Source organism: Podarcis bocagei, assembly GCF_964188305.1.
Source record: "Podarcis bocagei genome assembly, chromosome: 1".
Classification (NCBI taxonomy): Eukaryota; Metazoa; Chordata; class Lepidosauria; order Squamata; family Lacertidae; genus Podarcis; species Podarcis bocagei.
The window spans coordinates 5979733-5996973 of record NC_138125.1 but is presented as its reverse complement, the minus strand read 5'-3'; the positions used below and the strand labels follow the sequence as shown (position 1 = coordinate 5996973).

The 17241-nt window shown below is 47.8% G+C and overlaps 1 protein-coding gene across 2 annotated transcripts in view; it reads right to left on the bottom strand.

The window, feature by feature from the left end:
• Positions 1 to 17241, bottom strand: part of SAMD4A (sterile alpha motif domain containing 4A) — a 134432-nt gene that overhangs the window by 43976 nt on the left and 73215 nt on the right. For both annotated transcript variants that reach the window (XM_081192392.1, XM_081192391.1), the window contains exon 3: positions 14969 to 15490. In XM_081192392.1, coding sequence (XP_081048518.1) covers positions 14969 to 15490 — 522 coding nt within the window. The remainder of the gene's footprint in view (positions 1 to 14968; positions 15491 to 17241) is intronic.

The window sequence follows — 17241 nt, the reverse complement described above, 5'->3', positions numbered from 1 at the left end:
AGAAGGCCCTCTGCCTGGTTCCCTGTAACTTGGCTTCTCGCAGCTAGGGAAATGCCAGAAGGCCCTCGGTGCTGGACCTCAGTGTCTGGGCAGAACAATGGCGGTGGAGACGCTCCTTCAGGTATACTGGACCAAGGCTGTTTAGGGCTTTAATGGTCAGCACCAACACTTTGAATTGTGTTCGGAAACGTACTGGGAGCCAGTGTAAGTCTTTCAAGACCAGTGTTATTTGGTCTCAGCGGCCGCTTCCAGTCACCAGTCTAGCTGCCGCATTCTGGATTCATTGTAGTTTCCGGGTCACCTTCAAAGGTAGCCCCACGTAGAGCGCATTGCAGTAGTCCAAGCGAGAGATAACTAGAGCATGCACCACTCTGGTGAGACAGTCCGCAGGCAGGGAGTGTCTCAGCCTGCGTACCAGATGGAGCTGATAAACAGCTGCCCTGGAACAGAATTGACCTGTGCCTCCATGGACAGCTGTGAGTCCAAAATGACTCCCAGGCTGCACACCTGGTCCTTCAGGGGCACAGTTGCCCCATTCAGGACCAGGGAGTCCTCCACACCCGCCAGCCTCCTGTCCCCCAGAAACAGTACTTCTGTCTTGCCAGGATTCAACCTCAATCTGTTAGCCGCCATCCACCCTCCAACCGCCTCCAGACACTCACACAGGACCTTCAACGCCTTCACTGGTTCTGTATAACAGTGCCCCCAGCTCCCAGCCCCTCTAGATGGTCCAGAAAGATGTTATGGTTGATGGTATCAAAGGCCGCTGAGAGATCCAGCAGAACTAGGAAACAGCTCTCACCTTTGTCCCTAGCCCGCCGGAGATCATCGACCAGTGCGATGATGGAAGGGATCCAAATGGTCCACTTCTTCCAGGCGTGCCTGGAGTTGTTCAGCAACCACTCACTCAATCACCTTACCCAAGAAAGGAAGATTTGAGACTGGGTGATAGTTGGCCATATTGGCAGCATCTAAAGATGGTTTTTTAAGAAGCGGTTTGATAACCGCCTCTTTCAGCGGGTCTGGGAAGGCTCCCTCACAGTGAGAAGCATTAACCACCTCGCGAAATTGGGAAACTGGGGTGTGTGAGTGTGCACAACACTTCCTGGCTCTGTGGCAGCCCCTCTGAACAAGCCCCCCGCCCCCACGCAATGTGGGGCTCACCTGTCCCTCCCTGCTGGCAACCTTGAAACAACCAGGCTGGCAAACTCCAGCCCACCTCTTGTCTCTTCCCGGCCTGCTCTTTAAACCCCTGTTTTGGCTGATACATTATTCCAGCGGAATCAAATATGCAAATTCCAACCTCTCCGAAATATACATGCCAACAGTAGGAGATGTATGCATGTGTGTGTATTTGGGTTGCGGTTCCTCAGTTAAAATTATCATTCTGCAGCTGTGTACTCTAAAAGGGAAAAACAAATAAAACCAAAAGGACAATATTGCTTTTGAACTGAGTAATTGGGGAGGAAATGCCGGTTGCCAAGAAAACGCAGCAGGCAATTTTAGAAACCGATGTTTTAATACGCAACGGGTTTCATGCATGGAGAGCCAGTGTGGTGTAGTGGTTAAGAGCGGTAGTCTCGTAATCTGGGGAACCGGGTTCGCGTCTCCGCTCCTCCACATGCAGCTGCTGGGTGACCTTGGGCCAGTCACACTTCTCTGAAGTCTCTCAGCCCCACTCACCTCACAGAGTGTTTGTGGGGGGGAGGAAGGGAAAGGAGAATGTTAGCCACTTTGAGACTCCTTAGGGTAGTGATCAAGTGGGATATCAAATCCAAACTCTTCTTCTTCTTCTTGCGATGCTGCCAGTTACGGTGGAGGTACAGCAGTAGGTTTCACAAACCACAGATTGTCCTACAAACTGAGACTTGTGTTTTCCAGTTGCTCTTGCCATTATAGTCTGGCGAGCATCTGGGTTGGGGTGGCCAAACAAACCATAGTTTTAAGGAAGGCGGCTAGGTTCCCACGGAATGCCAAGCCATAGTTGAAACAAACCAAGGTTTGTAAGCAAACAACGTACCGTAGGTTCACACATAACACTAAGCCGTGCTTTAATAAACCAAGGTTTGTCGATATGTGCAAACCAGGCAGTGAGAATCTGCTGCCAGATTTGGATTGCTGAGTACCTGCGGCCTGATTCTGGTCCTTGCTGTTGTCTAGGTATCTGAAAAAAATCTTCAAAAGGCTGCAGTATTTTGGGGTGGGGCTTCTGGCCTTGCCATTCATTCCCCTGTAATCTGAAGCCCCCCTCGCAGGTGAAGAAGGCACACTGAAATCAGTGCTAATTTCTGGCGAGATCTTGCTGAAATCTTGCCGAAATCTCGCAGGACCCTGTGGCGAAGCGATGCACACCATCCCTGCATATATGACTACCACCCATTGCCTACCAAGACTTATCTCACCTAACCATCACATCATTCCCCAAAGGGAAATTGGTTAGTAGTGTATTGCAGAAAATATAGCTACCTCTTCAGGAGTAATTGGCTTACTGTAGCAGGAGCTCTTGTAAGAACCAGACCATTTTCAACAGTCGTATAGCACCGTTGCTTTGGGTGCAGAAAGCTGAGGTTTCTGGGGGGAAATTTGGCCTATTGGCCAGAAATCCCAGGTCATCTGCAATTTTATTTTTTAAAAAAATAATAGTAGCTCAGCCTTTGCCAAACCTCCAGCATTCCCACCTACAATGGGTTTCCCAATTGTGGGGCAGCCTTAAAAAATGATTCTTTCTCAACAGGAACTTGGTGTGCATATTAGTGTTGCAAGAAATAAATCTGGGTGGTGGTGGTTGTTAGAATTTATATACCGCCCTATACTCGGAGGTCTTAAAGATCTTAAAGATCACAGCAGAACCTAGAGATGAAGTTTAACCAATTTGTTAATGTTCTTACTGCCATGGTTTGCTCCTGCAAAACAAGAGAGTTGTAGTTTTGAGAAGGCGGTAAGAATATTGCATGCTAGAGCTGCCTTTTAGATGTTTTGGACTACAACTCCCATAAGCACCAGCCAGCCGGCACCCCTTGCCCCTCACAGAGCTAAAATTCCCAGAGTTCCCTGGGAAGAAGGATCAGTTGTTAACCCTTTCTGGGAACTGTAGCTCCATGAGGGGAACAAGAGTCTGTTAAGATTGCTGAGAGTTGTTAGGAGACACCTATTGCCCCCAGAGAACTACAATACCCAGAATAATAATAATAATAATAATAATAATAATAATAATAATAATAATAATAATAATTTATTTATACCCCACCCATCTGGCTGGGCTTCCGCAGCCACTCTGGGCGGCTTCCCAAAAAATATTAAAATACTGTAATACATCCAACATTAAAAGCTTCCCTAAACAGGGCTGCCTTCAGATGTCTTCTAAAAGTCTGGTAGTTGTTGTTCTCTTTGACATCTGGTGGGAGGGCGTTCCACAGGGCGGGTGCCACTACCGAGAAGGCCCTCTGCCTGGTTCCCTGTAACTTGGCTTCTCGCAGGGAGGGAACTGCCAGAAGGCCCTCAGCGCTAGACCTCAGCGTCCAAGCAGAATGATGGGGATGGAGACGCTCCTTCAGGTATCCTGGACCGAGGCCGTTTAGGGCTTTAAAGGTCAGCCCAACACTTTGAATTGTGCTCGGAAATGTACTGGGAGCCAATGTAGGTCTTTCAAGACCGGTGTTATATGATCTCGGCGGCAGATAGGGTCTCATCCTGCGTACCAGATGGAGCTGGTAGACAGCTGCCCTGGATACAGAATTGACCTGTGCCTCCATGGACAGCGGTGAGTCCAAAATGACTCCCAGGCTGCACACCTGGTCCTTCAGGGGCACAGCTGCCCCATTCAGGACCAGGGAATCCTCCACACCTGCCCACCTCCTGTCCCCCCAAAAAAGTACTTCTGTCTTGTCAGGATTCAATCTCAATCTGTTAGCCGCCATCCATCCTCCATTAGCTGTTAATCGAATCCAGGAACTCTAGCTCTGGGAGGGGAATGGAGGGTCTCCTCACGACCCTCAGCGCCTGTAACAAACTACAGTTCCCAGAATCCTTCGGGGGGAAGCCCTGACTGTCAAAATGATGCGACAGTGCTTTAAACACACGGTGCGAATGTGGCCTTGGTTTCATCACCAAACCTCTCGGTGGCACAAAACAAGAGAATGACGTTTCCGCAAAACGCTCTCCAACTGCTGGCTAGCCGTTGTGTTTGCTTGCGAACGAGCGACTGAAGCATCTGACAGAACTAGGCAAAGGAAGAACAGCCCCCTAACCCACCCCAAATGCTCGCTTCGTAACGGCATCGCCGCTGCCAATTTCTGAACTGCTCAGTTACTGCTCCGTATGCGTACCCAACAGCTCTCTCTCTCTCTCTCCTTTGGACGGGATTTGAGAACAGCAGCTTACAGCATGTGAGGGAAAAAGCTGCCTTCATGGCAATCTGCTTATCGCTCTCCGCAGGAGATAAATGGATATCAGAATCGGGTTGGCAAGGAGGCTTCCTGTGGGACTGGTAAAATCTTAAATGGAAAGGGCAAAACGCTAGGAAACCCAAGAAATTCCTTTTGAAAGCCAGGTGGGCTGGAAGTTGGCAGGAGGGAGCCGAATCTTCAGCTAGGGTAGGAAACAGCAAGCTGATGGTTCTCGTTTTAATTACTCTGATTGCTTTGTCAATGCAATTATTATGTACACAGCTCCGAGAGCTCGTTGATTAAGTGGTTCACAAATGGTTCTAAATTGACAATTTCCAAGGCTGCTCTTCAGCCATTCTTAAAATTATAATGCTGCTCTTACGCCATTCTTAACTCGTTCTATTTTCCAAGTGCTACATTATACAGCATCTCAGGGACTGTCTCTCCCCATATGAACCAGCCCACCCTGCGATCATTATTCCAGCCCTGGGAGGTGGAAACACAAGAACAGGCCTTTTCTGCAGTGGCTCCCCACTTCTGGAATGCGCTCCCCGGTGTGGCTCGCCTGGCACCACTATTACATATATTTAGGTTCTCGGCAAAAACATGCAGGAGCTGAGCATAATTGCGCCTCTTCCTATTTTGGATTCCCAGTTCCAGCATTTACTGCCTCCAACAGTAAAGAGGTAGAAAACAGCTAAAGTCATACCTCGGGTTACAGATGCTTCAGGGTGCATTTTTTCAGGTTACGGACCACTGAAACCCGGAAGTACCGGAACAGGTTAATTCCGGGTTTCGGCAGTCGTGCATGCGCAGAAGTGCTAAATCGTGCTTTGTGCATGTGCAGAAGTGCCAAATCGCAACCCACGAGTGCGCAGATGTGGGTTGCGAATGCTGCGGGTTGCGAACACGCATCCTGCATGGATCACGTCCGCAACCCGAGCGTCCACTGTATTGTGGCTAGTAGCCTTATCCTGCAAGAAATTACCTAATGCGAGAGACGTATTTATGAAAATCAAGGAATCCAAAGTTACCATATTTTTTTGCTCTATAAGACTCACTTTCTCCCTCCTAAAAAGTAAGGGGAAATGTGTGTGCGTCTTATGGAGCGAATGCAGGCTGCACAGCTATCCCAGAAGACAGAACAGCAAGACGGATTGCTGTTCTGGCTTCTGAGATTCAGAATATATTTTTTCTTGTTTTCCTCCTCCAAAAACTAGGTGCGTCTTGTGGTCTGGTGCATCTTATAGAGCGAAAAGTACGGTACATTTTTGCTCCAGTGCAAACAGGCTTAACGGAGAGGTTCCCTGCTGTTTGCTATTCCTTTTAAATAGGCCTTTCATAACCAACTCTGCCTTTCAGCCAAGCTCAATCCAGTGAGATGTACAATAAGGAAACAACCTTTTTGCTTGTGTGACCTCTTTAAGTTTCCTTTTTATTAATGCCTTCTCCGAGCGGCCAGGAGTGGGCAACTGGGCTTGGCAGGTGGAAGGGAACCTTCGCTGAGAGAGGGGCGCACTCAGAAGTCTCGGTCTGGCCTGAGATTCCTGGGGGGTTCGTTTTAAGTTGAGCATTTTGACAAGATGCCAGCTCTGATTTTACAAGATCCCTGGAGGAGAACCACATCTTCCAGCGAGGAGCTGATCGTTACTACATCTTCACTTGACAAATGAAGATGCAGTAATGATCCCAGGAGCAACAAGATATATTTCGAAGAGAACCATTTATATATGGAACGGAGGAGACTGAGAGAGAGAGAGAATATGAATATATAATAAACTGGTGGCCTGAAATGTTTTGCTTCCTTCTCTCCTCTGCTGTGCGGCAGATCACAACAGGAAGTGCCAAAGATTTATGCTGGCTTTATTGCAATTCAGTTTCAAAAATACTCTCTCTCTCTCTCATCCCACTGCCTCGTGCTAGGCGAAATACTGAAATGATGTATTAATAGCTTCGAAAGAAACTGTGTTCCTGCAGGCAGGGAGAGAGAAGAGGTGGCCTTTGTGAAAGTAGGAAGCCACAGTCAAAACATACTAAATATGTCTGGTTCTAAGCTGGAGCACGTCAGGGATGCTTCCTGTGAAAGGCTTTTCTGTGTGCTGCTCTGGGGACAAGTTGGCAAATCCTGCGTTTTGCCACCAGGTTTCCACCACTAAGTTAACACTAGAAGTCAGGGGAACCCAGTGAAGTTGAACGTTGGAGATTCAGGTCAGATATATACACATAAAAGTACATATTCACACAGTGCATAGTCTGACTGTGGAACTCATTCCCACAAGAGACGGGGCACCAACCCAAGGTAAAGGTAAAGGACCCCTGAGAGTTAAGTCCAGTCACAGATGACTCTGGGGTTGCGGCGCTCATCTCGCTTTGTGGCTTAGGGCCCTCGTATTTACGGGACCACCTCTCCTGGTCTGCCCCACAGAGGACCTTAAGGTCCATGGTTTAGAGGTCCCGGGCCCTGAGGAACTCAGACTATTCTCCACCAGGGCCAGGGCCTTCTCAGTGATGGCTCCAACCTGGTGGAATGCTCTGTCCCAGGAGACCAGGGCCCTGCAGGATTTAACTTCCTTCCGCAGGGCCTGTAAGACAGAGCTATTCCGCCCGTCTTTCAATTTGAACTTAGCCTGATCTTTTATTCCCCTTCCTTCCCTCCCCCTCCCCTTTTTATGAAGATTACCCGCTCTGGGATCCCACAGCTAATTCTCCCCTGGTCTCCTTGCTGGCCCAAATAGGACTAATTTAACCAGCTAGCCCTGGTGATCATCTAATGTTTATTGGATGGATTTCCCCCCTAAATTTATTTTTGAATTCTGAATTTATTGTTATTCATGTTTTATACTGCATTTTATGCCGGTTTTTGTTGCATCAATTAAGTGTTTTAAATTTGTTATTAGCCGCCCTGAGCCCGGTTTTCTGAACCAGGAAGGGCGGGATATAAATAAAAATTTGTTTATTTATATTTATTATTTATTTATTTACAGGCAGAGGGAACAGGCATTTGTCCACAGAAAGCTTCCGGGTCATGTGGCCAGCATGGCTAAGCCACTTCTGCCGCAATGGGACACCGAAACCAGAGCAGCTTACAGAAACACTGTTAACCTTCCCGCCACAGCGGTACCTATTTATCTACTTGCACTGGCATGCTTCCAAACTGCTAGATTGGCAGGAGCTGGGCAGAGCAACGGGAGCTCACTCCGTTGCGGGGATTCGAACCACCGACCTTCTGATCGGCAAGCCCAAGAGGCTCAGTGGTTTTGACCACAGCGCCACCCACGTCCCCAGCCACCAACCTAGGCGGTGTCAAAGGAGAACGAGACACGTCCATAGAGGAGATGGCTATCAATGTCTACTAGCTCTGCTGACTATCTTCTCCCTTTCCTTGTTGGAGACAGTCTCTCTGTAAATGTTCCTTTATAACCAGGCCTTTGGCCGATTAAGCATTCTATGCCTTTTAAATGTGTTGGTATGTGTGTGTGTGCTTTTATTGTGTATTTTTTGTTCTCATTTTGTATTTTTGCGTTGTGAACTGCCCTGTGATCTTTGGATCTAGGGCGGTATACAAATTTAATTTATAATAATATTAGCAATAATACCGCTCACCTTTCGCGGTGGGTTATGGTGTGGTCGGGCATCTGGGTCCTTGTAGTGACCTGGCTCGGGGCGGGGGATTGACGCCCCCTCCCCGCCAACAGTGGCTGCGTCATCCCTGCCTGGCCAATCTATGCCCGTGGGGTGTGTGGACGTGGGTATTTTAAACCACAGCACAGCTGGGGGCTTCCCTCTCTTACCTCCTTGCAAGATAATAATACTAATACAGTGGTACCTCGAGTTACAGACGCTTCAGGTTACATACGCTTCAGGTTACAGACGCTGCTAACCCAGAAATAGTACCTCGGGTTAAGAACTTTGCTTCAGGATGAGAACAGAAATCATGCTCTGGTGGCACGGCAGCAGCGGGAGGCCCCATTAGCTAAAGTGGTGCTTCAGGTTCAGAACAGTTTCAGGTTAAGAACGGACCTCCAGAACAAATTAAGTTCTTAACCCGAGGTACCACTGTACTAATACTAATATAGGCAACTCCTGTTTTAGGTGCAATTGCACACAGATATGCAGCTCCGAACCCAGAAATGACTCGGAAGTGTCATAAAGATGTCACTGAAAGGTCACTTATAGGGCAGAACGGGGTGTTTGCAGGCTTTTTTGATGGGTGTCCGATTTCATGCGATTTCAAGCAAGTGCACCAGGACCTGGAACAACACAGCCCCCGGGAAAACCTGGAGTTGCTTTTATGCTTCTGAACACCCTTGAGGGAATCGAAGGCAGGTGGGGCGAGCGCTGTCCCCCTCAGTTCCTGCTTGCGGTCTCCCCATGGGTGTCTGTTTGGCCTCTGCGAGAACAGAGCGCTGGACTAGTTGGTTCTTTGGGTCCGATCCGGCAGAGCTCTTCTGGTGCTCCCCTCAGCGCTGCTTGCACGTTTCCAGCACTTGGAAGTAAACAAAAGCTCATGATTCTAAAATTTTGTCTAAAATGTATAAACTGCTGCTTGAATGGCATTTGAAGGACGAGGAGGTTAAGTCAGTTATGATCCACTGGGCCAAAGATTTTGGGTATGCGGTGGTGCCCCGCAAGACGAATGCCTCACAAGACGGAAAACCCGCTAGACGAAAGGGTTTTCCGTTTTGGAGGTGCTTTGCAAAACAAATTTCCTATGGGCTTGCTTCGCAAGACGACAATGTCTTGCGAGTTCCTGCTGGTTTTTTTCCTCCCCCCCCTTTTTCTAAGCCGCTAAGCCGCTTATCAGCTGATCCGATCAGCAGATAAGCCGCTAAAAGCCGCTAAAAGCCGCTAAAAGCGCTAATCCGCTAATCCGTCAATGGGCTTGCTTCGCAAGACGAAAAAACCGCTAGACGAAGAGAATCACAGAACGGATTCTTTTCGTCTTGCGAGGCACCACTGTAATATACAGCTGAGTGATTGGGTAAAATTATGGAAAGAAGGTTTAAAATTTACTGCATGCAATGCCCTAAAAGAAAATGTGATGAAAATGATGTATATTTGTATATTACACCTGTCAAGTTAGCGAAAATGTATAAAGTCAGTAATAAATGTTGGAAATGTAAAGAAAAAGAGGGAACATTCTATCACATGTGGTGGGAATGTAAAAAAGTGAAATGCTTCTGGGAGATGATATATAATGAGATGAAAAATGTTGAAATATACATTTATAAAAAAAACCCAGAAGCAGTTTTACTGGGCATTGTTGGGAGTGATATAAATAGAAAGGAATATAAGCTCTTTTTATATGCAATAACAGCAGCAAGAATATTACTGGCCCAAAAATGGAAGCAAGAAGAACTACCGACGATTGAAGAATGGAGGATGAACAATGGACTATGCAAAACTAGATAAACTAACAGGAAGGATTCGAAACCGACGGGACCAGAAATTCACGGAAGACTGGAGTAAATTTACGGACTATTTGAAAAGTATTTGTGAAGATCAGATGACATTTGTAGGTTTGCAAGAAGTTTTGTGAGGAGTATTATTGGAAGTATTGGAGAAGGGAAAGGATGATTTGTTAAAAGATGTAAAGGCAATATAAAGTTAAGAAATGCATAAGAAGTGGTTAAAACGGTGGATCATCAGAGGTGCTGATGGAAGTCTAAAAAGATTGTATAATGTATAAGTGATAAGTTTTGTGGTACATTTCATAATTTATATGTTAAAATCAATAATATATATATAGGTAAAGGTACCCCTGACCATTAGGTCCAGTCGTGGACGACTCTGGGGTTGCGGCACTCGTCTCGCTTCATTGGCCTAGGGAGCCGGCATACAGCTTCTGGGTCATGTGGCCAGCATGACTAAGCCACTTCTGGTGAACCAGAGCAGTGCACAGAAACGCCGTTTAGCTTCCCGCCAGAGCGGTACCTATTTATCTACTTGCACTTTGACCTGCTTTCGAACTGCTAGGTTGGCAGGAGCTGGGACTGAGCAACAGGAGCTCACCCCGTCACAGGGATTCGGACTGCCGACCTTCTGATCAGCAAGTCCTAGGCTCTGTGGTTTAACCCACAGCGCTACCTGCGTCCATATATATATATATGGAAGTAAACAAAAGCTCAGTAAGATCCAGCGAAGGAGCCTTGCCTTGTGAAGGCCCTCCCTGCGAGCCGAGCGTGCAGAAAAACTCCCTTTTCCAGAGCGGCTTCCTTAAGCGCACGCTTCGTGCCACGAAACCCTGCTCTGAAAGGGGGAGACTCTGCAAACCCCTCGGTGGAACTGAGAGCTGCGTGTTGGCCCCAGTGAACCGGGCCAGGAGCAGAACGCCCTCATTGTACGGAGCCAGGAAGTGCCTTGGGGCTGGGATAAGGGCTGTTTGTGCAGGGGAGGCAGCCTGGAGAGAACGCGGAGCGAAAGAGGGAAAACTCTCAAAGCAGGCTCCTTCGGTGGGAAAGGCTGCCCCGTGCCAGGAGAGAGGCGAAACAGAAGGACGTTTGTGCAGAGGGGGGCGGGCGGGAGGCAGGCTCAGAAGGGGCAGGGGGCACCCGAAAGGAACCCGGATGGCAATGACGAACTTTATGACCTGTCCTTTGCCAGCAGGTCCCAGGGCGGACTGTGAACGTTTGGATTTCAGAACGGAAAAACTGCCCAGAACATCTTTAAACAGCCATGGCTTCCCCCAGAGAATCCAGTTTGCAAAGGGTACTAAGAGCTGTAAAACTCCTGAGAGTTTTAGGTTGCTAATATTGTAATATTATATATTGTATAAATATATAATATGAAAATCAATAAAAATAATTGCAAAAAAGGATAGTTTGAAACAAAAAAATGTTGTTGATATTATTATTATTATTATTTGAATTTATGTACCGTCCTATACTCAAAGGTCTCAGGGCAGTTCACAGAAAAGACCACAATATATAAAATAAAAACAATAACAATAACACCCCCCCCCAAAAGGAGCCACATTTAAAAAGGGCATAGGATGTTGATCAGGTCAAGCAAAGGGCTGGTTAAAAAGGAACGTTTTTGCCTGGTGCCTAAAGGTGTATAATGAAGGCGCCAGGCGAACTTTCCTGAGGAGAGCATTCCACAGACAGGGAGCCACTGCAGAAAAGGCCCCGTTCTCGTGTTGCCACCCTCCAGACCTCTCGAGGAGGGGGCACACGAAGAAGGGCCTCAGAAGATGATCTCAGGGTCCGGGTAGGTTCATATGGAAAGAGGCGGTCCTTGAGGTATTGGGGTCCTGAGCCATTTAAGGCTTTATAGGTCAAAACCAGCACTTGGAATTGGGCCCGGAAACTAATCGGTAGCCAGTGCAGTTGGATCAGTGTAAAATGCTCAAACCATCTTTCTCCGGTGAGCAACCTGGTCGCTGAATTCTGCAATAGCTGAAGTTTCCGAACCGTCTTCAGAGGCAACCCTACGTATAAGAGTTGTTAGAGACGCATTTCCGACAGGCAGTCCCTCTTCCCAGGGAACTCCAGGAACTGTAGCTACGTGAGGGGTGAAGATGGCACCCTAGGGTTCCCGCAACACCTCCCTTCGCCCTGACAGATCCACCTGGCAGAAAACACGCCTGATTTTCCAAGCACCTCTGCTGCACTTCTCCTGAAGTCGGCCAAGCTAAGGACAGGGTTTTTTCTAATTCATGTGCCCTTTAAAATTTCAGTCGTCTGTGGAGCAGCTTGGGTGCGGTGCCCTGGGATTTTAATTCAAAATAAAAACCCAGAAGGGGATTCGAACCCTGGTCCAACTTGGGAATTTGGGTCAATGCACTACAACATGAGCACTTCGAACCCATTCCTGCTTCAAAGGTACTCTTAAAGAGCCCCTTTAAAAAGAGAATGGCACCCGCCCTCAATAACTACCCCAGGCCAGATATGGAGGCTGGTTGCTTTGGAGGGGGGGGGGAGAGAGAAAGTCCAGATTGGAAAATAGCTTTAGGTAGTTTTCAGGTCACCTCAACCCAAAGCACCATCTCAACTTCCTACTCAGTTTAATTGCCATCAAGGAAAAGACACTAAGGCAAACAAGAGGGAAGGGGGTGTTGAAAGGAAACAGCTGATCGGTAAGTGATCGGGAGAGAGATAAGGGAGGCTAGCGATAAAGGAGGCTGCCTGGGAGGGGGGAGGTAAAAGCCCATGGATCCTCGGGGTTTTTGCATTGGGCCACCCCAAATTCACCATCAGATCACATAGCATGCCCATGGCTACAGCCTGCACCAAAAAAATCATGCAATATAACAATATACAAAATGGAAGAAAATAATGCGATGAAATTATATGTGATATAAAAAGAACCAGAAGGAGGGAAGTCAGCTCTGAAGAGCAAGTATAAATGTAAAATGTAATACAATATGTGTATGTGGAGTATCTAATTGAAAAACTAATAAAGATTATTATTAAAAAAAAGAAATCCTACGATTCTATGAAATTCATTCATTCATTGTAAAGTTGCAAGAAAGGAGGTTCAAAATAAACAGCAGGAAGAACTTTCTGATGGTAAGAGCTGCTCAACAGAGGAAAGATCCCCCTTGGGAGGTTGTGGACTCTCCTTCCTTGGGGGTTTTTAAGAAGAGGTTGGATGGACATCTGTCATGGATGCTTTGGCTGAGATTTCTGCATTGCAGGGGGTTGGACTAGATGACCCTTGGGGTCCCTTCTAACTTTACAACTCTACGATTCTATGATTATGTCATGCAAACCACAAAACAAAAAGCCACCGGATTGAAAATATACACTGCAATGAACTGGTGAAGCTACAATATTCCTTTGTTTTGTTGCAGTTGACAGACATGGCGACTCCTCTGGAAGCAGCACAAACAGTGCCAATTTAAATCAGGAGTGGGGCAGCTGTGGGTCTCTGATTGTTGTCCAATACCAGCTCCCGTGCCTAACCATTGGGTAGGTAAAAGAGCCCCGAAGGGTTAATAATAATAATAATAATAAATTTTATTTATATCCCGCCCTCCCCAGCCAAAGCCGGGCTCAGGGAAGCTAACAACAATCAAATAATCAAACAATCAAATAATCCAACATTTTAAAAACATTTCATTATAAAAATTAATTAAAATCAAATTGATGGCAACTGTTAAGCAAAATTCTGTGCAGGTTGCCAGAGGAGGGGGTCAGGCTGCGCCCTAACCAAAGGCCTGGTGGAACAACTCTGTCTTGCAGGCCCTGCGGAAAGATGTCCAGTCAAAGGCGACTATGGAGTTGTGGCGCTCATCTCGCTTTTCAGGCCAAGGGAGCCGGCGTTTGTCCGCAGACAGCTTTCTGGGTCATGTGGCCAGCAGGACTACGCCGCTTCTGGTGCAACAGAACACAGTGACAGAAGCCAGAGCGCATGGAAAGGCCGTTTAACTTCCCGTCGCAGTGGTACCTATTTATCTACTTGCGCTGGTGTGCTTTCGAACTGCTAGGTTGGCAGGAGCTGGGACAGAGCAACGGGAGCTCACCCTGTCGCGGGGATTCGAAGCACCGACCTTCTGATCGGCAAGAAGCATAGCTGTCAACTTTTCCCTTTTCTTGTGTGGAATCCTATTCGGAATAAGGGAATTTCCCTTAAAAAAAGGGAAACGTTGACAGCTATGGCAAGAAGCACTCTGAACACTCTAAAGTGTTATAGGTAAAGGTAAAGGGAACCCTGACCGTTAGGTCCAGTTAAAGGCAACTATGGGGTTGCAGCACTCATCTTGCTTTCAGGCGAGGGAGCCGGTGTTTGTCCACAGACAGCTTTCTGGGTCATGTGGCCAGCAGGACTATACCGCTTCTGGCACAATGGGACACTGTGATGAGTGCCAGAATGCATGGAAACGCTGTTTACCTTCCCGCTGCAGTAGTACCTATTTGTCTACTTGCGCTGGTGTGCTTTCGAACTGCTGGGGTTGGCAAGAGCTGGGCAGAGCAACGGGGGATTTGAACTGCCGACCTTCTGATCGGCAAGCCCCAGAGGCTCAGTGGTTTAGACCACACCGCCACCCGCATCCCCACTGAAATGAACGAGCACCCTGAAGTCCTCAGACAACTCTCACGTATTTCAACTAGGCTTCTCCAGGAGAAGTCGCCGCTGCATTTAGATCTTTGCAGCAACTTGGTGCAATACAGGAGACCTACACAATTCCACTCCCTCCTTCCTTGCTTGGAACCCTAATGGATGTTTGTTACCATGGCTGTTGCCACGTTTTGAAAACCTTCAAATAACAATATTTATTTAGGAATAGGAAGTGAGACGGGACATGCAAACCTGCCGGAAGGGCCACAGCTGGGATCATTCGGCTTGTAACTTAAAGGGTTAATACAACGCTAGGTAAGCCCACTTAGCCAAGGGATGGTGGTGGAGGGGTTGCTTAGCAACCAGGGATGCTTGACAGAGGCAACACGTGCTCTGATTGGCTGCGTAGCTGCCTAACTGAACCTGACCCTGTTCTCCACCAGCCCAGACTGTAATTTAGGCACAGCTTCTTTCCCCTCAAATTATACGCTGTTTTGTTCAAGTTTGCTCAGTGCGGTGCTACTGGGGGGAAAGGAAAGAGCCCTCCCGCACGCCCCCCGAGACCGCCATCCGCGACTTACTTGTGCCCGTGCCCGTTCCGATCGTGTTGATTGTCGCGGGGACGGAAGAGGAGGAATAGAGAGGGAGGTGGCCGTTCTCACAGCCCAGGTTCTTATCCTGCCAGCTCGAGGCATTGACGCAGATGCCGGAGTCCCGCGAACTCTGCCACCCGTTGAGCTTATCGTCCGAGTTCTGTCTTTGGTGATAGTAGTGCGAGGGCCCGTAATCGACCGAGTCGGACCGGCCCCTGCCCTGGCTCCCGTAGGTGCCCAGCGATGTGCGGTCCTCCAGGTGGTTCAGCCACATGGCCAGGGCGCTCCTGTCCTCCAGGGACGTGGCGGGGTGGATCAGCGCGTAAGACAGGAGCTGCCTGCTCTCCTCTATGTGCTGGTTGTGTTCGATGGAGTGAGCCAGGATTTTGGGAAGGAGTTTCATGTACTCCACTTTCGCCTCGATGTTCCCCGGCTTCAGCAGAGGCAGGTGGGTTAGCAGGAGCGAAATCACCTTGTCCTTTGATTCCTGCTGCCACTGGTTAATGATTCCTGTTGCGCCAGGGAAGGGGGGGGGGAGGAGGAAAGGGGCAGGAGAAAGAGAGTTGTGAAATCAGCAAACCGCCCAAGCGAGCAAATAAGGAGATTCAGACGCACCGAGGCGGCTTTGCGAGGCCGATCCCCGCAGAACAAGCAACGACACAGTCTAGTTCTTTTCTCCTCCTCCCACAAAGTGGAAGAAGAAAAGGGAGTGCAAAACCAAACCAAAGAGGTGACTTGATCCCTCTGCTGGGAGCGTGCAGACTTCTGAGTCACACAGAACGCCCAGGCGCTGATTTTCTCAGCCTGTTATTGCAATCAGGAAGATTAAAGAAATTTAATAGATGACATAAAAATTTAATAAATAGAATAATAGGTTGGGGGAGGCGGGATTACAGTCATACCTCGGGTTACAGACCTGTCAGGTTGCGCGACTTCGGGTTGCGCACTGCGCCGAACCCGGAAGTACCGGAACGAGTTACTTCCGGGTTTCGGCGCTTGTGCATGCGCAGAAGCGCTAAATCGTGCTTTGTGCATGCGCAGAAGTGCCGAATTGCGACCCGCTTGTGCGCAGACGCAGCGCTGTGGGTTGCGGGCGCTGCGGGTTGCAAACATGCTTCCCGCACGGATCACGTTTGCAACCCGAGTGTCCACTGTATTGGGTTGTTTTTGGTTTTTATTATGTATTCTGTGTTTTTTATATTGCAGTTTTGTGTTGCGAACCGCCCTGAGGTCTACGGGCATAGGACAGTATACCAAATTAATAAGTAAAATAAAAATAACGAATAAAATAAAGAAATCACACCTGGGTCAGCTGCCCTGTTGCCACTGGCACAAGATACAGTCAGAAAAGATATGCGAGGGTCACTGATCCACACAGACCTGTACTGATCATTTGTGGACCAGGGGAAGAAAATAACTACTTACCTGTTACACACCCTGTTTAATTTATATTTGGGTTTTTTTTATGGTGGATATAACAAATTCAGAATTAAAAAGAATAGCAGTACTTTCCACACAGACCCAGTTCACATGCAACACAAACCCAAAATATGTCTTACCATGAACTTCCAGAGAAGAGAGAGCAGTGACTGTAGCCAAGCATTTATCTGTGGTTTATTCTTATTTATTTATTAGATTTATTTACCAGCCATCATCAAAATAATGATAATATAATAATAACAATTTATTATTTATACCCCGCCCATCTGGCTGGGTTTCCCCAGCCACTCTGGGAGGCTCCCAATCGAATATTAAAAACACAATACAGCATTAAACATTAAAAACTTCCCTAAACAGGGCTGCCTTCAGATGTCTTTTAAAAGTAGGATAGTTGCTTATTTCAAAAGATCTCAGGGCCATTCACAAGATAAAGATTCAAGATGAGAGCACAAATAAATAGTCAAAACAGAATCAATGAAACAGTACCACACTTGGTTTGACTGGAAAAGGCAGACAAACTTCTTTTTGAATTCTGCTAGGCAAAATTTCCTACTGTCTTTCACTGTTTTAATGGGCAAGGTTGCAAAGCCATTTCCGACCCTTGGGGAGGAGAGGGGCTTGCGGGGAACTGGGGGAATCCCTGGGCCGCCAGTCGGCGGGCTGGGGAGGTGTGGCCTAGGGTATTTAAGGCCAGGCACGCCCAGGGACCGCCCTCTTTACTCCTGGCCAGCTGAGAAGTTTTCCCATCCCACCCACCCTCGAGTATAGGTAGACTTAGGTAGATATGACCTTGCTATGGACTTCGGTTGGTCGCCGTAAGG